Source organism: Neolamprologus brichardi, chromosome 8 (assembly GCF_056152115.1).
Source record: "Neolamprologus brichardi isolate AB-2024 chromosome 8, ASM5615211v1, whole genome shotgun sequence".
NCBI classification, from domain to species: Eukaryota; Metazoa; Chordata; class Actinopteri; order Cichliformes; family Cichlidae; genus Neolamprologus; species Neolamprologus brichardi.
The window spans coordinates 6,453,765-6,480,567 of record NC_142111.1 but is presented as its reverse complement, the minus strand read 5'-3'; the positions used below and the strand labels follow the sequence as shown (position 1 = coordinate 6,480,567).

The following is a 26,803-nucleotide window of genomic DNA, read 5'->3' as shown; positions in this document are numbered from 1 at the left end:
CACGTGACACTAGCAACCGTGCTACATTTAAGCTCACTTAAACTTCAGCAGGTCATCATATTCTCTATAGTTTCTGTCACGTGATCGGTTAACTAGATATTTATGCTAAGGAGCAGTTGAACAGGTGTACCTAATAAAGCCTGTGCTGAAACTATTTCAAAAGTGAAAGTTTAGTTTTGGGCATGTATGATAATTTGGTGGTAAAAGGCTTTCTGAGGATGTGTGACTAAAAGTCCTGTGTGATGGCTGGCTGCGGGGTGGCAGGCTCCTGTCAGAGGGATGTGGGATACAGAGGAGATCTTTAGTCCTTGTGGTGCTGTAGCCCTTTAGAGCTCACTGTAGCTAATTAGAGGCATGGCCTCGGGACTTTTATCTGCTCTGTCTGTATATGGGTGAGAGAGAGAGATGGTACTGATGCTTCTCTGGGGAGCTGCGGCGACCTGTGTGTTTGAGTGTGAAAGGAATTTGTAAGAGCACACTGAGCTGGCTCATGCTTGGATCTTGTGCATGGTTTATCTGCATGTGTTGCAGTTCCTGTGTGTGTGAGAGAGGACGAGATCTCCCAAGAGCTCATAAGAGTCATTGACAAGGATCCTCTCATATTGAGTCAAACTGGACGTTAGAGGCAGAAGTTAAAGAGAAAAGAGAAAAGAAATGATGAAGGTTCAACTTATGGATGCTCCAGACTCCCAAATATTCTTGATCAAGATACTAACCCCTAGTTGCTCTCTGATCCATCGGTATATGAACGTGTGTGAATTTTTGACAGAAAGTGCATACACATGGAAAAAAGTGCTTGTATGAATGGGTGAATGAGGCACATTATATAGAGCGCCTTAGCAGTATTATATATTTTCTATCATAATACAATATTTTATGTATTTTTTATATATAGTACAGTTTAAAACACCTGTGGGTTTTAAACTGTTACAGTCTGACCCAGAGTATTTGTATAAGCGACAAAACGTATTTGTCAAAATTACACTGTAATCTAGTGGCTTTTTATTAATGCCGATAATTTTACACCATTACTTTTTGGTCTGCAGATCCACACATGCCACAGTTGAAGCCTTTATTAAACAGCTGATGCTGGGCTTTTCTCATGTACTCTGAAACATATTTAAAGATTCAAAAACCTGCCGACTGTCCCACAGAAATGATCTATAGTGTTCCTTCAAAATAAATTGCCCGAGATGATCAAAAGTAAACTTTTCAGGTGGTTGAGAGAAGCCTAGTTGTTGATCCGTCTAGGCAGGGGTGTGTTTTCATTCAGAAGCAGCTGTGGGGGAAATGCAGCTTGAAATTTGTGACAACTAGCACACAAAACCCTTATGTTGTAAAGTGAGGCTTTAAGTAGCACTCAAAAAATCCAGTTGAACGTGTCTTTCAGCACCAAACAAAGAACTGGTAAATGTGCTCAGGTGTTGTTTAGCACTACAAAAAATAAAAAATGCAAGGGTAAGCAAATTTCTGGAAAATACCCTCCTGTTCCAGCTGCTTTCTTTATTCCTTGAGCAACATCGCCCTCTTGTGGGTTTAATTTCATTAGCAGGCTTACTTAAATCACAAAGCTGAGATGAAATAAGTGTATCTGTTAATGTGAAAAATCAAAAGGAAAAAGAAACACATCTTTAGAGGTTTTTTTAATGGTATGTTTATTTTTTTAATGTTTTTTTTCTTTAAAAAAATGACAAGGTCCAAGTTCTCTTGGAAGCCCCGCCCTCCCCCTCTGTCCCCCAGCCGGCTAGCTTGACTCTAAAGCAACCAGCAAAGAAAAATAGTCATATGGACAAATTGTAATATACACCCGATATACAGCAATACATAGTGGTCTACCATAATGTTACCAATTATACGCAACCTCCAATGAGGCTTCAATTCAAACTGTTGCCACTGATAAGGTTCATTTCAACAGCAACTCTCAACCAATGAAGGTTGTATCTTTGACTAGTGTGGGTGGGGTTTAGGTTGGCATGGTGAGGCCACAAGCAGCTGCCTTTTTTCTTTTTTAAAAAAAAAACAAAAACAATCAGTGGCTCAGCTGACCATTGTAACATTAGGTGGCTTTCACTCAGCTGTTGACCTAAACACCCACCCTTTAAACCAATCAGATTCAGCATAAGTGCAAAGTTTAGGAGGCACTGACACACACTGCTATCTCTAGGAGCCCAGGAAAACATCACGGACAGTCCCTTCTCGCCTCTGATCTGTCCAGCTGTTTACTGAGGGTTGAAATGGGTTGAATGCGACCTGCAACTTTCGGCTGGTTTACTTAAACCTGGCTTTAATGCAGGTCAAGACACGGGAAATGGGATTTTATCCGTTTTGGTTCCCTGTAGAGTTAAAATCTTTACAAGTCCACTTCAGGTCCACCAAGTAATTTCAATGAATTGAACACCACCTCACCTTGCATACAGCAACAGCCAGTGAAAGACAAGACAAACTGAGTAAATGTGTGAGAGTGTGTGTGTGCGCGTGCATGTGCCAGACACCCCCCGCAGTGGTAGAGACAGCATAGAGTATGTGCATGAAATAAAGACGGCGCCTGTACACAGTGTGAGCGACCATGTGTTCATCTGTGTGCGTCTGCGTGAGGTGCTACAGACGAGGCTACCAGTGCAGCTGCAGGTCCGTATTGTCCAGAAAGTCGGCTGAGAACACGCTTTGCGGAGTGTGTGGCGCCAACGGAGCTAAACTCGTCCCTCCGTCTCCACCTCCTCGCTCTCCTCTATTGCCCTCGCTACCTCCACTTGCGCTCCCTACCATGTCCAACCAGTCCATGCTATCCAGGTTGGGGTCGCCAAAGTCCAGCCCTGCAGAATGCGGGGAGAAGCCCAGGTCGGACGTGTCCATGGGGGAGGGGGGGTGGTCCAGGATGCTGGGCGTGCTCAGCATCTGGCTGTGGAGGTCGTCGATCAGCGCCAGGCCGCTGTCGGACTCTATGCCCAGCAGTGGGGTGCCCGTCGTGCTCTCCAAGAAGTCCTCCAGACGCCCGCTGCCTGAGCAGGGCTCTCCCACCATAGACTTGGGGGAGATGAAGGCCTCCGTGGGGGTGGGAGGAGACAGGTGGAGGGGGGATGGGGCAGTGGATGGAGAAGGTGGGTCAGAGTGGAGAGGGGGGAGGGAAGGGTCCGGGTTGGCCTTGAAGCCGGGGATTTCTGGGGGAGGACAGAGAAATAAAGGTCATCAAGACGTACCGACCTGTGATGTCTCTCTCACATTAAACTGAGATCTCATCATTACCTCCACTTTTGAGCAGGATGTCAAATAGGTCGTCCATCTGCTGGCTGTTCAGGCCATTCTCTGGCTGTCGAACAGAAACACAGTATTCATTAGCCATCGTGTAAACACAACACTGCTTTCTATACTGTAACAAACTCCAAAAAATGAAATCATGGGCTATTTTTCTCTTACAGTTTCAGTTTAATTAGGTCAGTGAATAACCGGTCAGGTGTAGATGCAAAATCTTTCACATTGGCTAAAGAATATTATTACTTGGCCCTAGCAACAGTGAGGTATCATGTAGTTATTTAACACAAAAAACAGCAGCAGGTGCTCTTCACTGGAATGTTGCAGGGACGATTTCTTTTAGATAATTGGGTCTGATAGGATGACAGTGATCTAATCTACCACTACGTCCTAACAAACCCAACACCACTGCCACTCCTCTGCTAAAAACATTAGAGACCAAAAAAGTGAGAAGATGGAAAAAAGGAGTCGAGACAGGGAGAAAGGTCAATACTGCAAGGCAGATGGAAAGACAAGACATGCTGGAGGACATACTCTGAAGCGCTGAGAAGAAAGGGAGGTGTTGGGTTTAGGAGAGGGAGGGGTGAACAGCGTGTGTCGGTCGTAAGGCGGACACACCTCCTGTCTCTGTCAGCGTGGTGCCATGAAGTGATGAAATGAGAAAAGAGAAGAAACAAGAAGACAAATTTAATGAACATGTGGAGAGAGCAGGACCACCATTAGAGATGACATGCTGAAGGTAACTCTGCCTGGAGGGAGAGGAGGAGGAGAAGGAGGAGGTGCTGCTGCTGGCGTTACCTTGAGAGATGACATTAAGTTGTTTTGGCTTTCGTTGTCTGAAATGTCGTCAAAGAAAGGCTGCAGGTTGGGTGGAGCGGTGACGGGCTGGCTGGGTTGTGGATCACCGTTGGCGTCTAAGTGCAGCCCCGCTTTTTGTCCCTACGGGCAAAGAGTGGCACGTTTAGAACGGAAGGCACACTTGCATATGTTAATCATGCAAGTCTTATTCTGGGATAAGATGCTGTTTTTTAACATTTGTTAGTCCACAATCTAACTTGGATGATTTTACAGTGTCTCAGTGGCGACACCTTGTGGTACGAATCTGTTGCTATTGTTGTCTTCAGGACTAAATTAGTAAACAGAGATCAATATATTCTCTAAGGTTAAGACCCTACAACAATACAAATGAAATGAAGAAAAAAGCTAAGTAAAAATGTTGGGAAAGTTACAATCTACACCATGCTTACATGTTTTACTGAGAAAGAGTTTTTGCTGTACCTTTTTGCTTGGTTGGCTCACAGGCTCGGCCTCTGCCTGACATTTTGATTGGCTGTCGGTGCTGGGCAGTTTACTTGGAGTTGAATTCAATCTCTGAAACGTTACAAGTACACAAACATTCATATTCTGTCAAACCATTTAATATTATGTGCTTCCCATATATAAACAGTACATGCAAGACTAACCCTATCCTACAGAAGTGTATTTTTTATTTTATAATTTTTTCATCCATGGACAGTAAAGGTTGAAATACTACAGTAAGTCAATGACATTTGGCAACTTCAGGTGACGATGGGTGGGGACAAAAGAAAACAAAACACCCCACCGGCAACATGAGATTACTAAATTAGTAAATATACCCTGGTGACCAGCTGTCAGCTTCAAAGCAATTTGTGATGAGCGACTCACTCAGAGTTTTGACAAAACTGAACTAACATCGTCAAAAAGACACTGCTGTTGTAGGCTACAGCTGGTGACAGTCGCTCTTGTTCTGCTCAGGAAGCTCTACGAGCTAAGACAAGGAATCTTAAGAAAACCCACAGCAGGTGGAGAACGGTTACACATGCCACTACAACAAACACAAAAAGGCTGCAGAGTAATTGTAGGGCTAAGTTTACTCGCTGCTGTTCAAAATACTGACTGAAAGTGCAACGAATTATTTGCTACACAGTATATATTCATTATTTTTGTATAATATACAAATAGTCTAATTTAGAGGGAAACACTTAGCATTATTATCATTATCATCAGAATACCATGTTCCCTGTACCTGCAGTGTGATGCGTCCGTTGGTTTTGGCCAATGAGGACACTCCATTCTGTCCATCTGTGGTGTGACTGGTGAGAGCGATTAGGTAGTGGTTCCCATTGGTGTCTGTCACCAGTGTAGGTGTGCCGTTGGCCTTAAGGAGGTCTAATGAGATGGCCTGAGTGTGCACTGGTGTGCCATTCTGTTGCTTGATGATGACTGGAGTCATCTGGAAACAGAAAAGTTGCGTTAGCATTTTATTATATGCTATATAGTCATCGTAAAGACTGCAGCGTGTGTGCTTTCAGTCTTTGAAGTTCACAGCATTACCTGTTGTGTTGAGGCTGCTGATGTCTGCTGTTTCTGCTGCTGCCTCTGCTGAGCTTTCAGCTGCTTCCTCTGCTGAGTTTGGCTCAGTGCGGGTTTCTGACTTGTCACCGTCTGGTTTTGGATCTGCAGCTGAACCTGCTTTAGCTGAACCTGGTTCTTCTGCTGAGCCTGCTGCTGCCCTTGGGTTTGCTTGAGCTGGTTTTGCTGTACTTGCTTCTGCTGGGCCAGTTTCTGCTGCGTTATCTTCTGCTGAGCCTGGAGCTGTTTCTGTTGGGTCTGCTGGAAGATGAGCTGCTGCAGCTGCTGCTGCTGGTGGATCAGGAGTTGAGCCTCTTTCTTTTGGTGATGCTGTTTTTGAGGATTCGGTTTGGGTTCTGCGGCCTTCGTCGGCTGCGCCTGACTTTGTTGCTGTTTCGGTTGTGGTTGCTGTTTTTGTTGATCAGACCGTTGGAGCTGCAGCTGCTGAATCTGCTGCAGCCTGAGCAGAGTCTCCTGGGAATACTGCATCGTCGGGACCTGCTTCTTTGACAGAGCCTCTTCTGTTACTCCCTCCATTCCTTCCTCTGGCTCTACCTCCTTTTTGACCTTCAACACGATGCCATTAGGGAGCGTAGGGGGCTGAATGGCTGAGGCTTTTATTAGAGTTTGGAGCTTAACCTCTGGGGATGTTTTGCTCTTATCGCTCCCTTCCCTCTTGACCACTATCCCACCTGCCATCTTGCCTTGCTCCAGCTGGGACCTGAGAGTCTCCACCAGCCTCTGCTTTTGCCTCAGCATCCTGGTGAGCTCCTCGATCTGTTTGTCCTTCTCCTGGAGCATCTGGTCTTTATCCATAGATGACGTGTCCATGGCTGCTCCGGGCTCGGGGGTTTGGACAGATGCAGGTGAGGACCTGGACAGACTGCAAGAGCTCTGGATCTCATCTTTGACTGCGAGTGGAGAGACATTTGCTGGGTGCTGAGGAGAGGGGTGCAAGGTGAGCTGGGTCAGCGGAGAGCTCACCTGAAGGACACACACACACAAAAAGGAGAGGATGTTAGGAAAATGTCTGGGCAGACACAAAAATGACAAAGTGCCTCTAACAATAACATATGAAACATAAATTTCACCATTTCTCCAAACATGTCTCCATTGCAGCTGGTCTCATCTGGACTCATTCCAGCTAACGACCTCTCCGACGGAGTCGGCGACACCGGAGGGCTCGAGCTGGTGCTGCCAAACCGCATCACCCGCCCTGGAACCGCCTGAGCCAGTGAGGACAGAGACAACTTAAACCCACCCTCTACTGACTGGTGGTCAGAGGTGGAAGTTGTGGTGAGAGAAGATGTGGTGATGCTAGCAGCTGAGGTCGTGCCCTGCAAGCCGGACTGCAAAATGCCATTCTTTGAAACAGTTGCGGTTCCCCCATTTTGTTCTTGGTAGTTACGGAGCCTCTCAATTAGGTCATTCTTGGTGCCTGAGACGGTCAAACCCCGCAATTTCAGTTCTTGTTTCAGCTCAGCAACCTGGAAGATGGAAACAAAAGTGGTATTCATAAAACAAACACTGACTCAAAGTGAGAATAGACTCTAATTTAAAACGCTCAGCTCAAAGGAACTTGATGCAGCTGGACCTTTAAAGGGTGCGTAGGTGGTGATGTACTGATAAAAAAAGCCATGTAAAAGGTCGCCTCGGACAAATTCAGACAAGTGACTCTTAAAAATGACACCAAAATAAAATGACACATTATTTTAAAGCCAAAACACTAATGAGTGTGTGTAAACCATTCACACACACACAGAACTGCATGCAAATCAGGAGTAAAAGCAAAGATAAAGAGCTCAACTCTTTCACCCAAAAAAGACAACTCCCTTGCACCCTTAATAATGAGTTTTGACACCTCAGTAAATATCAACAAAGATGTGATTTGATTACCATCTGAATAGTTTCCAGCTTTTTCCCGCACAGACAGAGACGACACTCACTAACTTTGAATGCAAACCAGGTGATTTTGTTCTATAAGCAGGCTTGAAATATGATAGAAAGCACTCAGGGCAGAGAAGAGTTTCAAGGGTTACTCCTAGTAAGGTTTCAAGGGGTAAAGAAAGAGCCTTAAAACATAACTTTGTGGGCTTGTGGATCAGTGCGCCACAATAACTGTCTAATGATCACGTCTTTTATTCTCTGGCCGAGTGAGTTTAACTATCTTTCTTAATTTGGCTTTGCAGTTATGACAAAGCACAAACAATACATGAAGAAAGTATAAGAACATCTACACGTCTGTAGAGTCCACCACCATATGAGGGGTGTCTGCGCAGATCTAATCCTTACAGCTTAGACTGCTGCAGACAGATTCCCCTTTGAGAAAGGACCAAAATCAGAGCTCTATTTTAGAATGGGCAGGATCAATGCTGTTGTCGTTTGGGGCCGTTTTGCTGAGCACAAACTTAGATCTTTGATTTGAATTACCCAACAAAATGAGCCACAACACTGTGTGCAGTAATGATCTCATAAGTTTGTTTTTGGGTCCTGAGTTAATTACTTTGAACTCATCCAGGTTGGCTGGCAGAGTAGCTGGTTTGGCTCCTCCCACTGCGGTTTGGCTGTGACGGGCCGTCCCCGTTTGACTCGAGGAAGCTGTGGTGGTTGTTGTGTGAACGGTACGGGAGGGGGAAGGGCCAGCGTTGGTTGTGGGAAGCTGCTCCGTTTGTGGCCTGAAGGAAGACAAACAACAAAGTTGTAATATAGATTATCGAGCATGTTTTTTTCTCCGGCAGACCACGGGGGAAATTATGATGAGAGATCAGCTCTAAAGATAAAACTTGTGAATTTCTAAATAAGTTTTCTAGAATTTTAAAATGAAACATGAAAGTTTTATATTAACTGTAAAGTATACTCAAAGTAAAAAGGAAAAAAAATACTGTAAAGCTACACTGCAACTACTAGCTTAATGCAGGAAAAAAAATAAGGGTGTTGAACTTGTTGACTCTCAGCAAAACCCCACAGCAATTACTCATCCTCGCTTCCAAACCATACGCACACATACGCAAAAGTGGTTCGACACTCACTTGGGAGGGGCAGGCAGGATGGTGTGGTAGTTGTAGTGCTGCTGCTGCTGACTGAGAATCTGCAGCTGCAGGAAGAGCTGCTGCTGCTGGAGCAGCTTCGCATACGATGAATCCATCTGAGGCGGACGCTCCTTGTCAGCCTTCTGGTCGGGGGGGATGTACTGATGGTACTTCAGCTTCTTCACCTTCACGCGACAGGAGGGAATGTTTAAGAGACAGACATGTGTCAAGTGCATGGGCATTCTGTACATGTAGGCCAAACGATGCATACTAATAAAAACTTAACTGAAGTAAAAGCTAACGCACTTCCAGTTAAGAAAAGCAAGTATATATTTCTGATGTGCTGAGGCCATTGTGGCTTCATAAAATGGTATCTCTTCCTCTTTTACAAGCATTTCTCCTCAGTATGATTGTAAAATGTCAGAATAAAGCACTGAGGTTAGAGAGAAGCCCCTGCTCTATGATTTAATAGAGACGACGCAAAAACCACAAAGAAGACTTTTATTGGCTCTTTCAAATCTAAGGAGTAACTTTTAATATTTGTCCCTCAGCTGTGGGAGCAGCAAGCCAGACAAACACAATTTGAAGTCGTAAAATCTTTACTGCAGACAAGATGTCATCAAAAAACAGCCTTTACCCGGTGACTGGTCGTAATTTAAAATTGGCCATAAATCATGTGCCGGTGTGCGAGTTAAAATGAAAGCAAAACAAAGACCTCTGACCTTTGGTTTGCTGTCCTTTGCTTTCTTAGGTCTCTGTGGAGGGCGGTCTGAACTCGTCTTGGCCTGAGACTGCAGTCAGAGAACCATGAGAAGGGGGGGGGGGGACGAGGAAGGAAATGAAGAGATGAGGAGGGGGTTTTGGTGAGCTACAGCGTTCCCATAAATAGAGATTAAGGTCAGAATTATTTTTAAGTCATGAAAATCAACAGGAAGTTCGAGCGAGAGCCGTCTGAAAGAACGATCGGCGCACCTTGACCTGTCCAGCAGAATGGCGGGAGGATCCCGAGGTCACCGTTGTCCCGTTTGTCATTTTAGGTAGAGGGGACGAAGCGGACCCATTCAACAAGGGAGGGGGCGGCGGAGGTGGTGGTGGAGGTGGAGCAGGAGGCTGTGTGAGAAACTGGTGAGATGATATCACTGTGGTTAATTGCATGATCCTGCTGAAAAACACTTGCTTTTGTTTCACTAACTGCTCTGTCCAGTTCTTTCTGTTCCACCTCAGTAATACCTGTGTGGGGGAGAGGTCTCCGTTCTGGGTGAGCACGTCTGAGGGGGAGACCTGAGGGACAGCACTCAGGGGAGAGTCCTGATTGGTTAGCTGGTCAGGTGACAGAGCATCGCTGCTGTCTTCGTCCAAAGATGAGCTCTCTCCTCCGTTTCCCTTTGGAGAATCTGTGACAGTGCACAAACGTTCACACATTTAATGAAATCGCAATTTAATGGTGGCGTCTTCTGGTGTAGCGGTTCAGTGGTGCGAAAGGGGGGTTGGCGTTGTCTGGAATTTCCAGAGCCGCTGGGAAACACAGGAAAGGACAGCTTAATTCCCAGCTTCCCCTGCAATTTTAACAGTCAAATAAAGTTTCTCTAAAGTTAGTCGCCGCTCTTTAGCAATCGGCACTAAGCAATTTTAGAGAAGTTACAACACCGCGTGTCTCATGTTTCAAAACAGCGCCGTGTCCAAACAAAGCTTCTGAGTCACTTCTGTTTCAGAGCTGCTTGTTTTGTTTACACACTGACCTGACTGTAAATACGTGAATGGTGTAACTGCTCAGGTGTTCAGTCTGAACGGAAATCAAATTGTAGAGGTGGCGCAACTGCACACCAAGTCACAGGTACAATAGCACCGCGAACAGTGGAAGGGGACGTGTTTGAACTTGTATTCATCACACGCCTGAGGCTCAGCCTGAATTCACCATAACCTGTCCACTGTCCTGTATTTACAAGTCTTGCTAATTCCTGCAGGTACGCTTGTGAGTGTTGTGCAACGTTGTGCAAAAGTGTGTGTGTGTGTATGTGTTTAAATCTCTTAACCAAGTGTCATAAATATACAAGATTGCACAATTTTTCTTTTAAACAATAGCCTGCGGCACCTTTTCAAATTCTTCATTTCATTTTTCCAGGTGAGTCCGACAAAATTTCATCAGAGGTTCAAATTTTTACAAACAGAGATTGTAACATTGTATTACCAGCAAGATGATGAAATAATAAAGACATATAAAGAATGAGCAGTTTAAAAAAACGAAAATACAGATCTTAATGATCGCTATACGTGTGACGATGTTGTGTGGGCCTACTCGTTAAGGAGATGCTAGCCTGCATGCAGACATAAATAAATGCATACAGTACGATCGTTATCATGAGATAAGATTTATTTTTTCAGGCATTTATTTGTAAAACTTGTGTATTTCGGGACTTTAAGCATCTACTGATAATGAGCACCAATCCTGCACCAGTGATTATTCCTCAGAAAGAGACTTTTATACAATGCTCATTTATTTTCACTCGTTTTCACTTCATCTCAGTGTCGTTACTGTGCTTTACTGTCATTTAAGGTCACCCCAGCTTTTCCTTTTCCTGCTCTCAGTTTAACTGCGGGTGCACGTTCTCACACACGGGAAGGTGCAGCAGATGAAACACAGGTGAAACGACGATAACGTTGACGAAGTTGATCGCAGGTGCAATCAAACCTTCCCAACGACTTAAACTTGTGATTACATTAGAAAGAAAGAGCAAGGCCATCAATGAAGACATTTTCTTTTCCCGAGCTGAGACGCGTACAGGTGAACGCTGATGAGGTGTGTGTTATTACCTGGGAGTGAGTGCTGCAGATGGCAGTTAACAGACAGGATGTTCTTGTGGACCAGCTCGATGGGACCCGGTCTGTGAGAGATTTTGTCATTGAGGTCGTCGGCCAGTCGTGCTCTCTTCAGCTGCAGCTGCTTAGCCTGCAGAGACGGCTCTGCCGACGTCTCTGCAGAGGGCACAGCAGGCCGATATGGATACATGTGCATTTATTAATCAAGTGATTCACACACATATAATCCTCTGTGGATCTGTTAAATACGTTACAACAGGTTTTAGCCTATTTTAACACTTCCTCAATTTGACTTCAACCTAATTTAAAAGAAACTAAACCAACAGTCAAACCAGCTGCTTCAAAAAAATCATAACAAACACAACACTTTAAACCACAAACACATATATTAAAATGAATGTGAAAATGTGAAGATAAGCACCTTGCCTCATGAAGACAACATGCTGAAACACATTTTATAAAAGAGTTTTCACAGCGCCTGAACCGAACTACCGAATTTTAAGATACAGAAGCAATACCCTCAAAAAACACGGAATTGCTTCAAGCAGAAATATGAAGGAGGAACTATACATTAACCTCTTCATAAAGATTTGGTTCTGTTTTTGTCTAGGTATTTTACAAAGCTTAAAATGTGACTTTTTGACAATACTGGCACTTGCCGATTAAAAAAACAAATAAAAAACACGCACCCTCCAGAATGTGCATCCTGACCAGCTCGGAGCGCTCAGGACGACTCCGGATCTTCCTCTTTAGGTAGTCCTCAGTCTGGGAAGAAAACAAGATGCCAAAATCACATGAACTCCAAATTGCTACAACACCATTAAGTATTATTCTGTCAGTTTAATATATGCTTTTGTTTCCATGTCACTCTGATTAAACTGTGATTAACTTGTTTTCATCATTTCCTGGCTCTGCAGCTCACAACAATTTTGCAGAAACGTCAACTAACCAGAAATTATCTGTACGATAACCCAACTACAACCAATCTGTATCCGTGGCGTCCAAGCTTTCAATTTTTTGGTTCTTGTGGGCTTTTTTTGTTTGTTTGTCTTTTGCCTCTCTGAAGAAAATCCACTGAGACTGCAGGAGACTCATTGTTCTTATGGCTCTCACCCTTGCTCGCTCTAGACTCCTCCGCTGTTCGTGAAAGGCTGCTGGGCTCTTCAGTGCTGCATGGAGAGGGAGGGGGAACAGGAGGAGAAACAAAAAGCCAAGATTAATGCAGTTCAGACCGACTGTGAAGGAAGTCGTGATGCTCCTTTCAGCAAGCAAAAATGTAAGAACCTGTACGGCTACAGTCAAAGACAGACTCAAAGCAGAAGTGGCTTCTGGCAGAGAAGGTCAGGAGTGCTATTCTAAACCACACACTCTGATGACAACTCAGTAGGCAGATCAGCCTCTGCTGCTGAGTGTGGTGCACATCCACCTCAGTTATCACCGAGAAAACCGTTACTGCCAGCGTTTCCTCGGCCTTTCACTACGCTTTTCACATCAGTCGTGTTACGTTTATTCTCATTGCAACTCAAACACCAAGGCAGCTGCAGGAAGTGTCGCGATGTGGTCAGTGGTAGTGAAGTAGTTTAGATGAGCTTGATTTAATGGAACAATATGACTAAAACCATGAGCGCAAACTGTACCAAACATTCACTCAGCAGTTTCATTAACCTAAATGAGAACACACTGTTCATTATTCAGCAAGAGTTTTCCACGTATTCCAAAGTTTCCAAATGTTCTTTCTCATACTTTGAACTGACGTTAGACACTTTTGGACACATTCAGCTTTGTTTTGATCTGTTATTTAGAATTACACAGTGTTAAAAAGGGAATACAAACACTTATAAAGATTACAGGTTACATATAGCCCAGCTTCATTATACTTTTATTGGTATTTTACACAGAAACGTGCTGCAGATTGTGGTGCGTTCTAAGTTTTTCCATGACAAAAGGTAAGTCTAAAGAAACTGCATTTCAGAGGTCAAACTATCTGCAATAAGTCTGGCAGATGGTCTGTAGCTGAGGGACATCAATTCTTGATGAACAGAGTCTGGAATGGCTCTTTAAAAAGGAGCGAGCAGCAGAAGAGAGGCTGATGAATAGAGTGCAGCACACCCAGCGAAAGTCTAGATTCATCACTTCATTGCTCAGCCATGACCAGTGTATGGGGTGGGGGAGTGAACGTCTATGCAGTATTTTTGTAAGAGGGAAATGCATAAAAGCAATTTCAGCTGGCTAAAATTGTGTAAAAAGAAAAAAAATCTGTATTACCTTTGAGGTGAAAGAGGTGGTCAACATGAAAAATGAGTCCAAAGCGTCATATATTTTGCATTTTATCTTACACTTTTATAATTATTCAGTTTGCAGAAAGGTCCGGTGCAAGGAAACAAAAAGTTTTACAGTCCATCTCCCATCACAGATTTTTTGAGCCTAGAAGATCATTTCTATCCAAAAAACAAAGCGCTAGACATCAAACTCTTTTTAACCACAAATATAAAGTCGAGGTTTTAGAAAAGCTAAACAGACAGGGGAGATGCCCGCTCCGATTTTGGGGAAGGATATTCAGAGGACAGCGGCAGTTATAATGATGTAAGACAGCGATCGTCTGATTGGTCAAGAGTTGGTGAAATCCCTGCCAAGGGTGTTTGAGATAGGACATTCTGGCTACAGCAGGGCGTCAACTGTATGTGCACCACAGATGACTGGGTGGGGGTCGGAAGCATTCCTTGTGTCACAACCCCTGGCGTTCAAAGAATACCAGTTGTAATATGACCAACGAGTGGTCTGGATCACAATAATAACACCACAAGGACAAACTGGGCCCATAAACTACTTAAACACAGATTAATTGCTTTAATATGATGTTCAATGAAAACAACATTTCCTTGGGGAAGGGAAGGCTGGGCTGGTTTTATTTTAATCATATCAGACTCTTACTGGCATTCATTGGGAAATAAATGTTAGGTTATGACCTTGTTCACCAAATGCATAAAAGAATGGACAATGAGTCTGTTGGCCTGTGAGCCATTATGTCATTGGTGCTTATTGGTGCGGCCGTCCCCACCAGTCCCAGTTTCTCATGTAACCCCTGCAGTTTGAACCTTCTATTTGCAAGAGGCAGCCAATCAGAAGAAAGATGGCTTAAACGGAAAGAGAAAAGACCCAAAGCAGCTAGTTTTTTATGATGTGTAAATGATCATTGCATATGTAACCTATAACTGGATATACTCAAACATTAAAAGAATTAGAAACACCAAAACACGCACACACCAATAGAACTAGGTGCAAATTAAACTCCCAAAACGAGCTACTGGATCAACAGTTCTTCTTTCACGATGTTGCTCCTGAAGCACTTTTAAACTGAAACTTCATGGGGAAGAAAACACTAAACAGTTATTTGAACATGCCAGGAGGAAGTGAAAACATTCGGCTCAAAAACAGCATTTTCAAGCCTATTCTTATAGCTGGGCACATAACACTGTTCAGAACTTTCCCCTGTGAAACACCACAACCTCCCTGACCCCATTAGCTACAGTTTCACTATAAAAACATTGGTGGTTTCTTCTCACATAGCCCAGTTTTTCATACAGCGGAGCAACAAAATATGTTAATGCTACAAAACTTTAGATTTGATGGCATTCTTAAATGACGATTAACTGACTTTTGCTCACAGCTGGACAGTCAAGGTCTGTGTTCAGGAACCTCACGAAAGTGTTTGAAAGTGGAAAGTTATTCATTCACACCAGCTTCAGTTGCAAAACCAGTGTGAGGATTTGATACCACAGGAGGAACTGACCCTACCTCAGCACTCAGACATAAAAGTCTTTTTTTAGTACCAGAAAACACAGCACAAAGGACATTTAAATGTAAGAATTAGAGAAGTGACAGAAAACACCGGATCATTTATGTCACCTTTGAAGGTTCTATGTTGACTAAAACAAACCATGTATTGACATTGTAAGTGAAATTTTCAGATTTTGTTTTTTTATGTTTCAAAAATCCAGCAAACAACAGTAATTACAGAGTCATTAATAAATATAAAGACTATTTTTTCTTTGCTGGAAAGTGATCAGGGTGTGGAGCAATGTGGAACTACTTGGCAAAGTTTGTTCCTGTCAACAAGATACAGTTACCGTGAAAATTGATCGAAGATGAAGCGAGAAGTGAAGAGAACGGTTCATATGATCTTTACTGAACTATAACACGACAGCGAACCTGATGCCTGAACAACCTTTACCCCATCTTTCTGCATCTCGGAGAAACAATTTAAAAGAGGATTTCTGTAGTCAACAAAGTCATCGACTTGGGAGCAATCTAAAATCTCATTTAAACCCACAGCTATACTTTTTTTTTCTTTAGGAATCTCCACAGAGGAGAAGCTGGAAAGCGAAATAGTCAATCCAAACATGTTGATCCTAAATCTGCAACAATCTGGCACGAGGCCTGTTGCAGAAAAGAGGACACAGAGCGATTTACTAGACTACTTAAATGGTTCACTGGAAGGCTCCATGCTGCCCACCAAAACAAACCCTCAGTCATCACTTTATGGTACTCTTATGTATCTAACACTTAAACTGTTATGTAAACCGAATGTGCAGCACTGCAGGCTGACAGCAGCTTGCATGGTGTATCTTTTCAATCGCATCTGCTTTTGTCAAAAACAAAATATGACAACAGCTGTGCCACATGTTACCATCTATTCACAGTTACTTGTTTCCCTGATACCCTTCTTAACACACAGCTAACATAATCTGTACGTCAAAGTTTGTATGTCTGAACAGGCCTATTGGGCAATCTAACAGGTATTTAATCTCCATTTGAAAATCTACTCAGTTAGAATGAATGTTGGCTACCACGTCTACAGTATGAGGGCGAACACTCGCTTGCACACTTTTAATTCAAACCAAAAGTCTTCTTGGAAAAACGAAAAAGCAGAGTGCTTTCGGTTCTACACAGAAACGGAGGGAAACTTTTAAAACTATATTTCTGACTCTTGTGATGTGAGGAACCCTGAAACAGGAAGTGGATAGACATAAAGAGGAAGCTGCCCTATTTGATAACACAAAGTGGTGCAAAGATACAGCTAAATATGACACTTGCAGAACACACATACTCATACTGATAATGCCGATAAGAGACGACATTTTCAGCAAAAAACAAGAAACGACATTCCAGACCTTCACTATGCAACCCATCATATGACAGCATATACGGCACAGACTGACAGACGCTATTTACCAACATATCCAGGTTCTGTTGTTGAGAACCAATATGTGTCAGCGGGATGTGAATTAAACGACATTCCAAAAATACGTGAGTATCGTTTAGCATCTAGCATCAGGTAGCGACTTTGTTAGTGGGTGACTGTTTAAGATTTGGTGTGTAATCCTGAAACAGGAAAGGGTTAGCAGTTTGACCTCAGCTCACAGCCAAAGCTCCTGTTTTCTGCTTTCTGCGAGTTTCTAAAAACGAGATGATACTGTCTGTTCCAGACAATAAAGAAGTGCTTTCTTTGGGTAAAACTCGATGAGTTGAGCGTCTCAAAGCACACTTAAAGTCAGACTACCGTACATTGACGATATATACTTTGGTTCATGAGCTTAAAAAAAGCAAAAAAGCAAGTAAAACACACTCAGCAGACTTACGTGGCATGATCCCTTGGCTGACCAGCTCCTCTCGTGTGCGTCTCTGCTGAAGTTTGAGCTGGAGGACTGCATGGAGACACAGGAGGTAAGAGGAGAAAGAAGAGAAGACAGTCAGTGACGGCCGGGGAGATTAAGAAACTGCAGCGGTGAAGCTCTGTGCCCGTAAAGCCTTACAATCAGCAACAGATCCACAATATTTAGGTAAATAAGCACATAAAGGAACATATATGACTGACACGACGAGGACCTTTACTCTGTGGCAACCGGTTCATTCTCCAGTCTCCCTGCCTCGCATGCATCTTTTTTTTTTTTTTTGAAGTTACAAAGGAGGCGGGTACAAGGTGGTTGTGTGTGTAGACACACTTCCTGTTTCTGAGCACAGATGTGTGAAAAAGCAGCAAACATCCATCAAAGAGTGAGAGATACAGAACACTAAGGCATAATGCTGCTATAAGAAATTAAAGAAAAAATTAAAAGAAATGAAAAAATAAAAGCTCCGATGTGAAGCTAAATTACTTTTTTTTTCCTTTTTCCTTTTCAAATGGGCCGATTGCATCGTCATTTCAAAACAGGAAGCTCTTGTTACATAATGGAGAGGCGGGGTGGGGGAGAACTGTAAGGAACACAAAGCTGGACAGAAAGAGTTGGACTATGTCTGACATTTCTAAACAAATAAAATGTCAGTTGTTGAGTGCTGTGTGGCACAGTCCTCCTCATCATGATACTTTTTTAAAGTTTTAACGAGCCCACATTGTCTGGCGTCATCATTGTAACCGGATAATAAATTAGAAATGAGCTGGCTATCGTTTAAACAAAGCAAAGACACAAATATAACAAACTAACAATTACATATAGACACCTGCAAGATCACAAGTACACAGCATTTCATCACTGTCATGTTGGCTTCGTTGCAACACGACAGCAATTTAGGGAAGTGACCTGAACTATTTAGTCAACCATCACATCACACAAACATACCACCCATGAAAAAAGACACACAGAATGGCTGCAGACACTTGTGTGTGATGATTTTTTTTAGCTTGTAAGCAAGTAAGTAAGTGACAGTGCATGATGTCTTTCCATGTCATTGTTTATCTTTTATTTCCAAGAGATTAACAGTATCAGAAGAGGAAGCAGTATGTTGTTATACCAAGTAACTTCACTACTGATGTAAACATTCAGCTGACGCTCCTGCTCAAGTTGTCCCAGCGATCCTTACTGAAGGGCTACGTATCTATTTGTGTGTGTGTGTGTGTATATACAGTGTGGTGCAAACCACTGAAGATTCCCAAGCATTTCTAGCTAGGGTTGTGTTTGCTTCTTCAGTCAAGCAGCACCTGTTCTTCCTCGCCAACAAAGTGACATCACTGCTACTCTGTCTAGCTCACGATATAGCTGTTGCTGCTGCGGTGCTGCCTCTGTGTTATGACAAGGAATCCTCGCCTAGACGGGAACGCCGCAAGAGCCATGAATTAATGTCAGAGCCTGTGCAACTAAATGTCACTCTTTGGCTCCAAATTCTTGCTGGCGATCCTGGCTCCCCTCTGCAGTGTGTATGCTCCAAGTCTGAAAGTATCAGTCTAACACTACCGACTCCTCTCTAGAAGCAATAACTTGCCATTTGACATTTAACATTATAAACACGCACGCCTAAACACACTTAGGCGAGTCGATCTATATGGTCTTGCCTGAACAGCAGCTGACAGCACTCATTTTGTCTCAGTAGCAAACGCACAGGAAAACACTTTCAATAAAGGAACGTGCACACACAGACACACACTGATACAGACTGACCGTGCCATGCGGCATTAGATGCCATGCCACACGGGGCTTCCAGGGAAGGAAGGTTTATTCTTAGAAAGAGACTCTTACACTTTCCCTCTATCCATAATCCCCTCCACATCTTCTATCCCTCCCCCAGGATACTCCAGTTTTCTCCCGCCCTCTCTTTCCTGTCCCCCCTAAACACCAAGCTGATGAGCTCAGTACAGTTGCAACACTGGCTCCAATGGTTGGCTATAATAATAAAGCGTCAGCTATCAATAAACCTCCAACCCCAACATTGCAGAAGTCTCTGGCAGACAATCATGGAGCGAAAAATGTAGCAGTGCTGAAACTGTCGATTCATGTGCATAAAATAATCATGTATGCACCACTGCCTGTTATTTTGTCTTCTTTCTTAACTTTTCTTCTCATTTTGTATCTACTTTAATTCCACTTTTCCTAATGTTGCAGTGCTTTTAATCCTAGTTTTTGTCTGCTGAACTAAACTGTCATGTGTTTTGTACAGCACTTTGTGACTCTAGTCCTACACAAATAAATACTGCTTGCTTGCAGCATAGCAACAAAGACAGGAGTATAACAGACAGACAAAAACCACTTGGAGGCTGTGAACTGTTTGTTCTGGATTAACCACAAAACAAACTTTAAATGGGTGCCAGAAAGACAAATGAAAACTTTTGCACTACGACTGTGGCTATGGTTACATGCACTGCAGCAAGAACTTATAATAAGATAAGATAGTGGACAAAAACATAACCAACAAGGATAGTGATGTTTTGTTAACTGTAAGCAGATTCCTGCTTGGGAAAAAAGAGGAGGGATGTGTCTTTGTGTTTTGCGACCAGGACATGCTCTGGGACTTAAATCAGGTTTGAAGGCCATTCTGGTTAATTTAAGAAAATGGATGAAAAGGCAGGACAGTTTTATTGGGATACTAGGCCACAGCCAAAGCTTGCTACTACACTCATAAAAAGTTAGAGCAAAGAAAGACAAGGGAGAAAGAGAAAGACAGCAGAGATGCAAGCGTTTGAAGATTTTAGATTAAGCAGAGGAAATGACAGCAGGTGGCTTATTTGAAGACAATTTGCTTGTTCGATCTTTTGATTAAACTCGTCGTTGCAAACGTCAGAGAACTAACACTATGATTTGCACATTGATTTGTTATTTCTAAGATCTCTGTGTGGGTGTACATAAAAACCCCCAAAACAAAACACTTTTTCTCCCCGGCAACTAAAGTCATGGCTTTCTTTAAACCTTTCACAAGCTTAACTTTACAACAAATCACCAATAATGAAATCTTTACCTGAACTTATAGAGCTTTTATTTCCTAAATGTCAAGATCAGATCGGTTTCAAGTCATCATAATTGTCTAAAAGTAGGCTGTACAGGTAAAAAGTCACATTAGAAGAAGAACGAGGATGAATTGGGATGCTGGTGGCCAACTGGGCTAAGCCTGCTGTGCTCATGTGTCAGTAGATCTGATTAAACATGTCTGAGTTCGTCACTGTCCCCAAAGACCCCTGGCTTGGCACGACTAAGCCTGCGCGCACCAACCCGAGTGACACACATGAAGGCAAAAGGCTTCAGGGCCCACAGAGCGTGTGCCACATACCCACCTAAAGACGAGCCCTGCAGACGCTTTGAACAGACGTTACGCTTGGCACTGGCTTTGGAAATGTTTTTTAATCGGGAAAGATGTTCTCATCTTTCGCACGGTAGCACCGTTCAATTGCATGTGCTGAACGGAGAGGCGAACGCAGCGCATGACCGCAGCGAATGTTTCGCACATCAGTGAGAGTGGAAAGAAGCTAGAGAACTAAAAGGGCAGAAACAATGCAAGGTTAAGGCCATTCACACCTTGGACTCACTCCCGCTGCCTTTCCTCTGCTGCGCTGTGCCGAGAAGCAGGATGACAACACGGAGAGGTGCGGTGAATACTAATCATCCTTAAAGTTCAAGTGAGAACAGACGGATAATGGCTTTTGCAGCTTTTGCAGTTTGTGTCACTCATACTTCAGAGTAAGCAAAAAGCACACCGGGATTAATAATTTTTAACTGATGGCTTTTTTTAATCCCTTTGCTTTTCTCTAGACTCCATCCATCTTCAGTCATTCTAACCTCACAGGAATGTTTTGTTTCATCTGCAGCCAGTCATCTGAGACTCTGGTCCATGCTCGTAACGCTGGTTATAAACAAAGTGAAGCCTTTTTACTGTTGCACGGACCATACCAAATTAGGCTAATTTTTGATAGTATGTCAGTGTTGGATGACTTCATTTTTTTGGAACGCCATGTTTTTTTGAGCCTTTTGCACACCACATCTAAATCCCAAACATGCACAGTGGCAACAAGTGTCACACAGTCATATTTAATACATCCCAAAATACTTTAGAAATAAGACACTACTGTAAAAAGATAAAAGCTGAAACTTGCACTGTAGGTGAAGTAAGGTGCATGGATCTCCATTTCTACAATCCACTTCAAACTTCCAATATTGGGATGTGGAGATCTCATATTTGGGCTAAAATCTGTTACTGGTGTTTCCCTTCGAGTTACTTGCCCTAATCTGTGTGCAGTACGGAGGGCACACATCCACACAAAGCCATGTTTTTTGGCTCTCACATTCACATTAACACATTCTCAGGTTAATTAATTCCACGTTTTAGCATCACAAATAAGTGCTGAACCCTCAGTCTACCTCTTATCCTATAAAGCTTTTGTTTAATCTATTTTTTTTAACGTAATCCCTAAAACCTAGACTCTAGGACTTAAATAATCTTTTCAATATTATAAAAAAATAACAAAAGCCATTTCATTGCACTGTTGGTCTAAAACCCAAGCTGAAACTCACAACGGCACCTGGACGTGTTATATTTATTTATTATTTATGTTATTTATTTATGCTTTTGGTTTCCTGTGACAAATGTGTTGCTCGCTCATTGAGTTTGGAGGCGGGGCTCTAGAGAAAACTACAACCCACAATCTGCCTGTTATAGACACACTTTTTGAACAGACATAAACATGCGCACACACTCAGAGTGTCTTTATAGCTGTCTTCCTTTGAAGTCTGTACCTTTATGAATGTGTGGAGCATTTATGTGACATTTGTAAATTTCCACCACAGTTACACTATTTCCAAATTCAAACTACACTAGGGAAAGCGGTTTGTGAATGAACGCACGTCAACACATTTCTTTCTTTAAACATATGCATGATTTTTTGGGGTGAACACTGACTATTTTAAACATTAACTTGACCTTTTATGTTGAAATATTATTTGGAAGCTTTAACCTTGAAGAAATGAGCAAAGTTAGCCCGACGTCACAGGCCCGGCTGTCAGCACTTCCTGAATTCACAGTGGTCAAGTCTGCTCTATTGAAAGGGTTTATCAGAAAGAACCTAAAACCTCTTCAACTTCCTTCCATCTTACACAAGCCAGTAAACTCTATCACTTATCTTTAGCAACACCCCATTAGCTATTTATATTAGGCCATAAAGCCCTGTTTTGAAAATGTACAGTGAACTCAGGAACAAAAACACAACACAGATCTCCAGATCCGACTCTAGATTGCCCACCTTCTTTCAAGCTGTGATAGACAAGTCTGTCATGATCCATCTTCAGTCCTGCCTTCTCCATGTCATCTCCCATTGGAGGAGAGTCCAGGAAGGAGGGTTCAAAGGACAGGCAATGGTTGGTGTCCAGCATTATCATTCAGAATAGGGATTGATTATTAGGTAAACATTGAACACCACGGTTTAAAGTAGATTTCCTCCCAAGTCCCAGATTTGACCGTATCCCTGAAGAAGGGCACCCTTGACGTGTCAAAAGCTGTCCTCTCTTCTCAAGGGAAAGATGTGATTCAAATGCTTCAGAAGACTCCGTTCCAAGTTAACAAATATCTCCTTTTAAACCAAAATGACAAAGAAAAGCACAGCTACCGCCGTTGCCCTTCTATCCCGGCGCTTCTTCTCTGTATCAAAGAAATCGATTGGGCTGTCTCAGCTTTGCTCTCTCTCTCCTGCCTCCTGTGCTCTACTTTCCTTGCAGTGACAGTCGGCGAGTCACGACAGCGCTGTTCTGCAGTTTCCCAATGAGCCGGGGTAAAGAAATCCACAGGACGAGTCGTGGATAGAAAGAACAAGAGAGCTAAAGGGAGGAAACTGAAAAGAGGCCAGCGGCTGAGGAAGGGAGGACAGCAGTGAGCTCAGCAGAGAGATTCCCCAGTGAGACTGCTCTGATTGCAGCTCCTCCTGAATCTCACACACATGCAGGGAGACGCGCACACACACACACACACACACACACACACACACACACACACACACACACACACACACACACACACACACACACACACACACACACACACACACACACACACACACACACACACACACACAGTGAGGGCTGCTGATAAAGTTTTCCTGCTCAGCTGTTGCCATTCATTCACAGTTACAAGCTCAGAGGGGCTCCAACATGAAAACCTGCTCGCCGTTCAACCCAAACACAGCAAGCTGATCAAAATCAAAGCAACAACACGGAAGATCGGCTCATAAAAACTTCCTCTGGCTAAACAAAACAATGACTCAGACAAGCTATGGACAGTTTTTATTAGACAGGTAGAAATGATTCCGTGCACCATAAACGACCTTTGCCAAAGATGCTTGAGTAAATCTGATACCAGGATGAGTCACAGGCTGACTTTTAGAGTGGCTGATTTGATACCCAATCGCAAACGAAATTCTGAAAGATTTTCCAAACGGTTTGCCCTTCAGGGAAGACAGCGAACACAAATCTGCACTCTTACTGGAAAAAACATTTTAGAAAAGCAACAACAGTCTAATTGGTCTGGTGCAACCAACGACTTATCCAAAAGTCCAAACCTGGTCTTAAAATGTTCAGATTCTTCTGAAGTTCAGCACTACTGTCTGCTGACGGTAAACGCCGGCCACGGCCACAGTCACCCTTCCCCCTCAATCTGTTTTAAATAGCAGGGCCAGCTGGCCATAAGGGGGCTAAATACAGCTTGGTATCACCTGTGCACTCGCAGGATAAGGTTACTCTGAGACAGGCATGCACATCTCTAGCTCCAAACACATACAAGAAAACCATTTCCTTGAACTAAATCAGTTTTTTATGATACAAAAGAAGACTTTACCATACATTCAGCACAGAGAGGCTTCAACCGCAGCCGGTTTAAACACCAAATTCGAAATGAACAGCATACTACACTGATATCACACAGGGCAGCAGTGCACCTAAAAACACAGACAACACCTTAGACAAACCCTGTCTGGTGACTACAATTACTGTGCGTTATGAGTGTGAGATTAAAGTCCACCTGCTGTTATGATTCACAGTCTGGGCAGGAAACACAGAAAAGACAGCACACGCTGGGATTAGGACATGGCTGTGTAGGCTGAATCTCAGCACTGCACACATCACAAAGCGACACAGCATGCTAAACACATATTGGCTTATTTACACCTCCACAGCTCAAAATCATAAATCCTTCGTTACATTAACATTTCAACTATTCGTAACCAGCTTTCAGCCTCTACAGTCCAGCCAGCTGTATATTTCACATAACTAAAAACCTCAGGGGCAGTGATTCCCCTGTAATAACAGTACTGAGCGAGCCAGTAATGCAGGCAAATATTTTATGGTTTTAAATCAGCTTGACCACAGTGTGTGGAAGGCACGTTTCACAGTTTCCCAGGATTTACCCCACTAAATAGGATTATGTAGTAACCAGTAACCCACACTAATAGATGAGTTATGATCTTCTTTAGAATTACTTTGAATTAGTTGATACTAGGATCTCTATAACTACACAAAAAACCAACAAAGCACTGCAAACTCCAAAGGGTCTGATTCCATCGAGAGGTGAAAGCTTAAAATGTGTCCAAACTGTACCGCTGCTCGAGTAAAGTATTAGACTCTACAACCTTTGACCTGATGGGTGTTGTTGGGCGTCAGTACTTTCCACTGAAGTTATTTGGCCTTGGGTATTTTCCTTTATCCTTCACTAAAAACATTTCTGTGACTTTATAATAGAAAAAGAGACGCATTTTGTGTAGAAGACAGAATGACTTGAAGGTCTCACCTTCTTCAAAGGTTAAAAGAAGAATATAATGTTGAACTCTTGAGTGTTTAATATTGAAGCCTGCTACTTCAATTCTGATCTCAAAGCCTGATTTCAATTTTTATTTGAAAGTTCAAACTATAAGTGGTAATTCATATTTCTGGGACTTCCTTTGTTTAAAGACACGTGTCTGTTTCCGCTATTCTTTGTCCACCGTGGTGTTTTTCGTTCAGTACACCGCCTCTCTGTGGTATTTTTAAGTCTTTTTTAATTAAATAGAAATAGCTGATTTCAGTCTGATCACAGCGGCTAGCACTGCAGCAGCCTTTTTATTCAAAATTCCCTTCATGACACAATCCAGAAGGGGTTTGTGTCTCCTTGTTGATTAATCACAAACTGATAGCAGACTGATAGCAGACTGACTCTATTTTATTGCCATCTTATCACTGCCTTGATGCCTCAAAATCACTTTGAAGACAGTAACCGACTGGGCGATTGCAGATCTGGTCCTGGTCTTCAAAGCAATCATTTTAGGCAACGAGATTCCAAGTATGTTAATTATCGAATAAGAGTTAATGAATTCTGACTGAATAAATACATCCTTGGGAACTAGCACCTCTTCCACAAAGTGGCAAAGACCTCACCTTACAAATTTGCCGTCAACTGGATTAACTAGAATGTTTTGGCATGTTTATTCACTAACTGACCACCAGTGTTTAAGCTCGCTTTTAACTTCAGTGTTTTATTTAGGCAACATTTTACACCAAACACACATCAAATAGTTTGGGATCATTTGTCCAGTGCAAAAGGATTTACAACATTATATAAAAACTAGACGCAACACAAGTAAATTTAAACTTGCGTAACATTATCAGCACTGAGCCAGACAAAACTCCTCACTTGTATCTTTTCACGATGTCCGAATGTTTGAATTGATGCCTTTGTAGTCAAAGGCAAGTTTACAGATGGACAAAGAATGCACTAAACAGATGAACTCAACAAAACCCGAGCTGCCAAGAAACAAACCAGGCCAAGTGACAGGCCACCGTAGGTCAGACCAGCCATTAACATTCCAGCAAGGAAAACAGGCAACAATTTTTTTTCCTTTTTACTCCCTGCTCTCCCCCCACCCACTCGCTCTTCTGTGGAATTTACCAGCACTGTTTCCTGGGACTCACTGACATCAGGCAGGGGATTACTCAGCGTCATCCTGAACCGAGGAGACTTTTAGCCATTGTAGCAATGTGGGTAATCATTAGGAAAAGACGTGGAATTTTTAACAAACCACCAAATGCAGCAACAAGGCTGAACTTAATCATTTACTTTGCTTTATAGTTGTAATTAAAGTAGCAAACTCACAGGAAAAGGCAGCTCTTTACATGTTTGGGGATGAGGGAACAGTAGAAGTCCCGGGTTTATCAGATGCATAATCCCTGACTGACCTACTGCTGAACTTCAGCTTCACTCCAAAGAGGAATCAAGTTTTGTGCTTTTGTCAGCTGTCAGAGGTAACAAAACTTCAAAGACAGGTTATACTTTGCAACGTACTTATTTGGTTATTTCTACTGCAAAGTGCTACAGTCAGATATCCAAATGCACGGAATACTAATTGGTTCAATTAGCACAAGTGCAAATAGAATAATAAAAAACAAGCACAAACCTTTTCCCAGATCCTAATCAGATATAACCTCAATATGATCTACCTGAAATACCGCCGATAATCCTCAAATGTCACAGCTGGAGCAAGTCATAACTAGTCTGTACTACTGAGCTGCATCTTTACAGGCTGGTTTGGTTTGTAGCTTTGACTTTTCACATATGCGTTAAGG

The 26,803-nt window shown here is 42.8% G+C and overlaps 1 protein-coding gene across 6 annotated transcripts in view; it reads right to left on the bottom strand.

Annotated features, from left to right (window-relative positions):
* Positions 1–1,647: 1,647 nt before the first annotated feature.
* The window catches only part of mrtfab (myocardin related transcription factor Ab), a 39,961-nt gene continuing 14,805 nt past the window's right edge, over positions 1,648–26,803 (bottom strand). For 3 of the 6 annotated variants that reach the window (XM_006807276.3, XM_006807277.3, XM_006807280.3), the window contains 17 exons: positions 17,108–17,173; positions 12,582–12,637; positions 12,158–12,233; positions 11,463–11,624; positions 9,882–10,045; positions 9,624–9,773; positions 9,374–9,442; positions 8,652–8,836; positions 8,126–8,297; positions 6,714–7,109; positions 5,605–6,606; positions 5,297–5,503; positions 4,528–4,620; positions 4,048–4,188; positions 3,784–3,876; positions 3,244–3,307; positions 1,648–3,158 (listed from right to left, as the gene is read on the bottom strand). In XM_006807276.3, coding sequence (XP_006807339.2) covers positions 2,611–3,158; positions 3,244–3,307; positions 3,784–3,876; positions 4,048–4,188; positions 4,528–4,620; positions 5,297–5,503; positions 5,605–6,606; positions 6,714–7,109; positions 8,126–8,297; positions 8,652–8,836; positions 9,374–9,442; positions 9,624–9,773; positions 9,882–10,045; positions 11,463–11,624; positions 12,158–12,233; positions 12,582–12,637; positions 17,108–17,173 — 3,644 coding nt within the window. In that variant the 3' untranslated portion in view covers positions 1,648–2,610. Of the gene's footprint in view, positions 3,159–3,243; positions 3,308–3,783; positions 3,877–4,047; positions 4,189–4,527; positions 4,621–5,296; positions 5,504–5,604; positions 6,607–6,713; positions 7,110–8,125; positions 8,298–8,651; positions 8,837–9,373; positions 9,443–9,623; positions 9,774–9,881; positions 10,046–11,462; positions 11,625–12,157; positions 12,234–12,581; positions 12,638–17,107; positions 17,174–17,354; positions 17,377–22,464; positions 23,145–26,803 lie in introns of those variants that run through there. The other 3 variants (XM_006807278.3, XM_035915086.2, XM_006807279.3) reach the window with 3 other exon arrangements.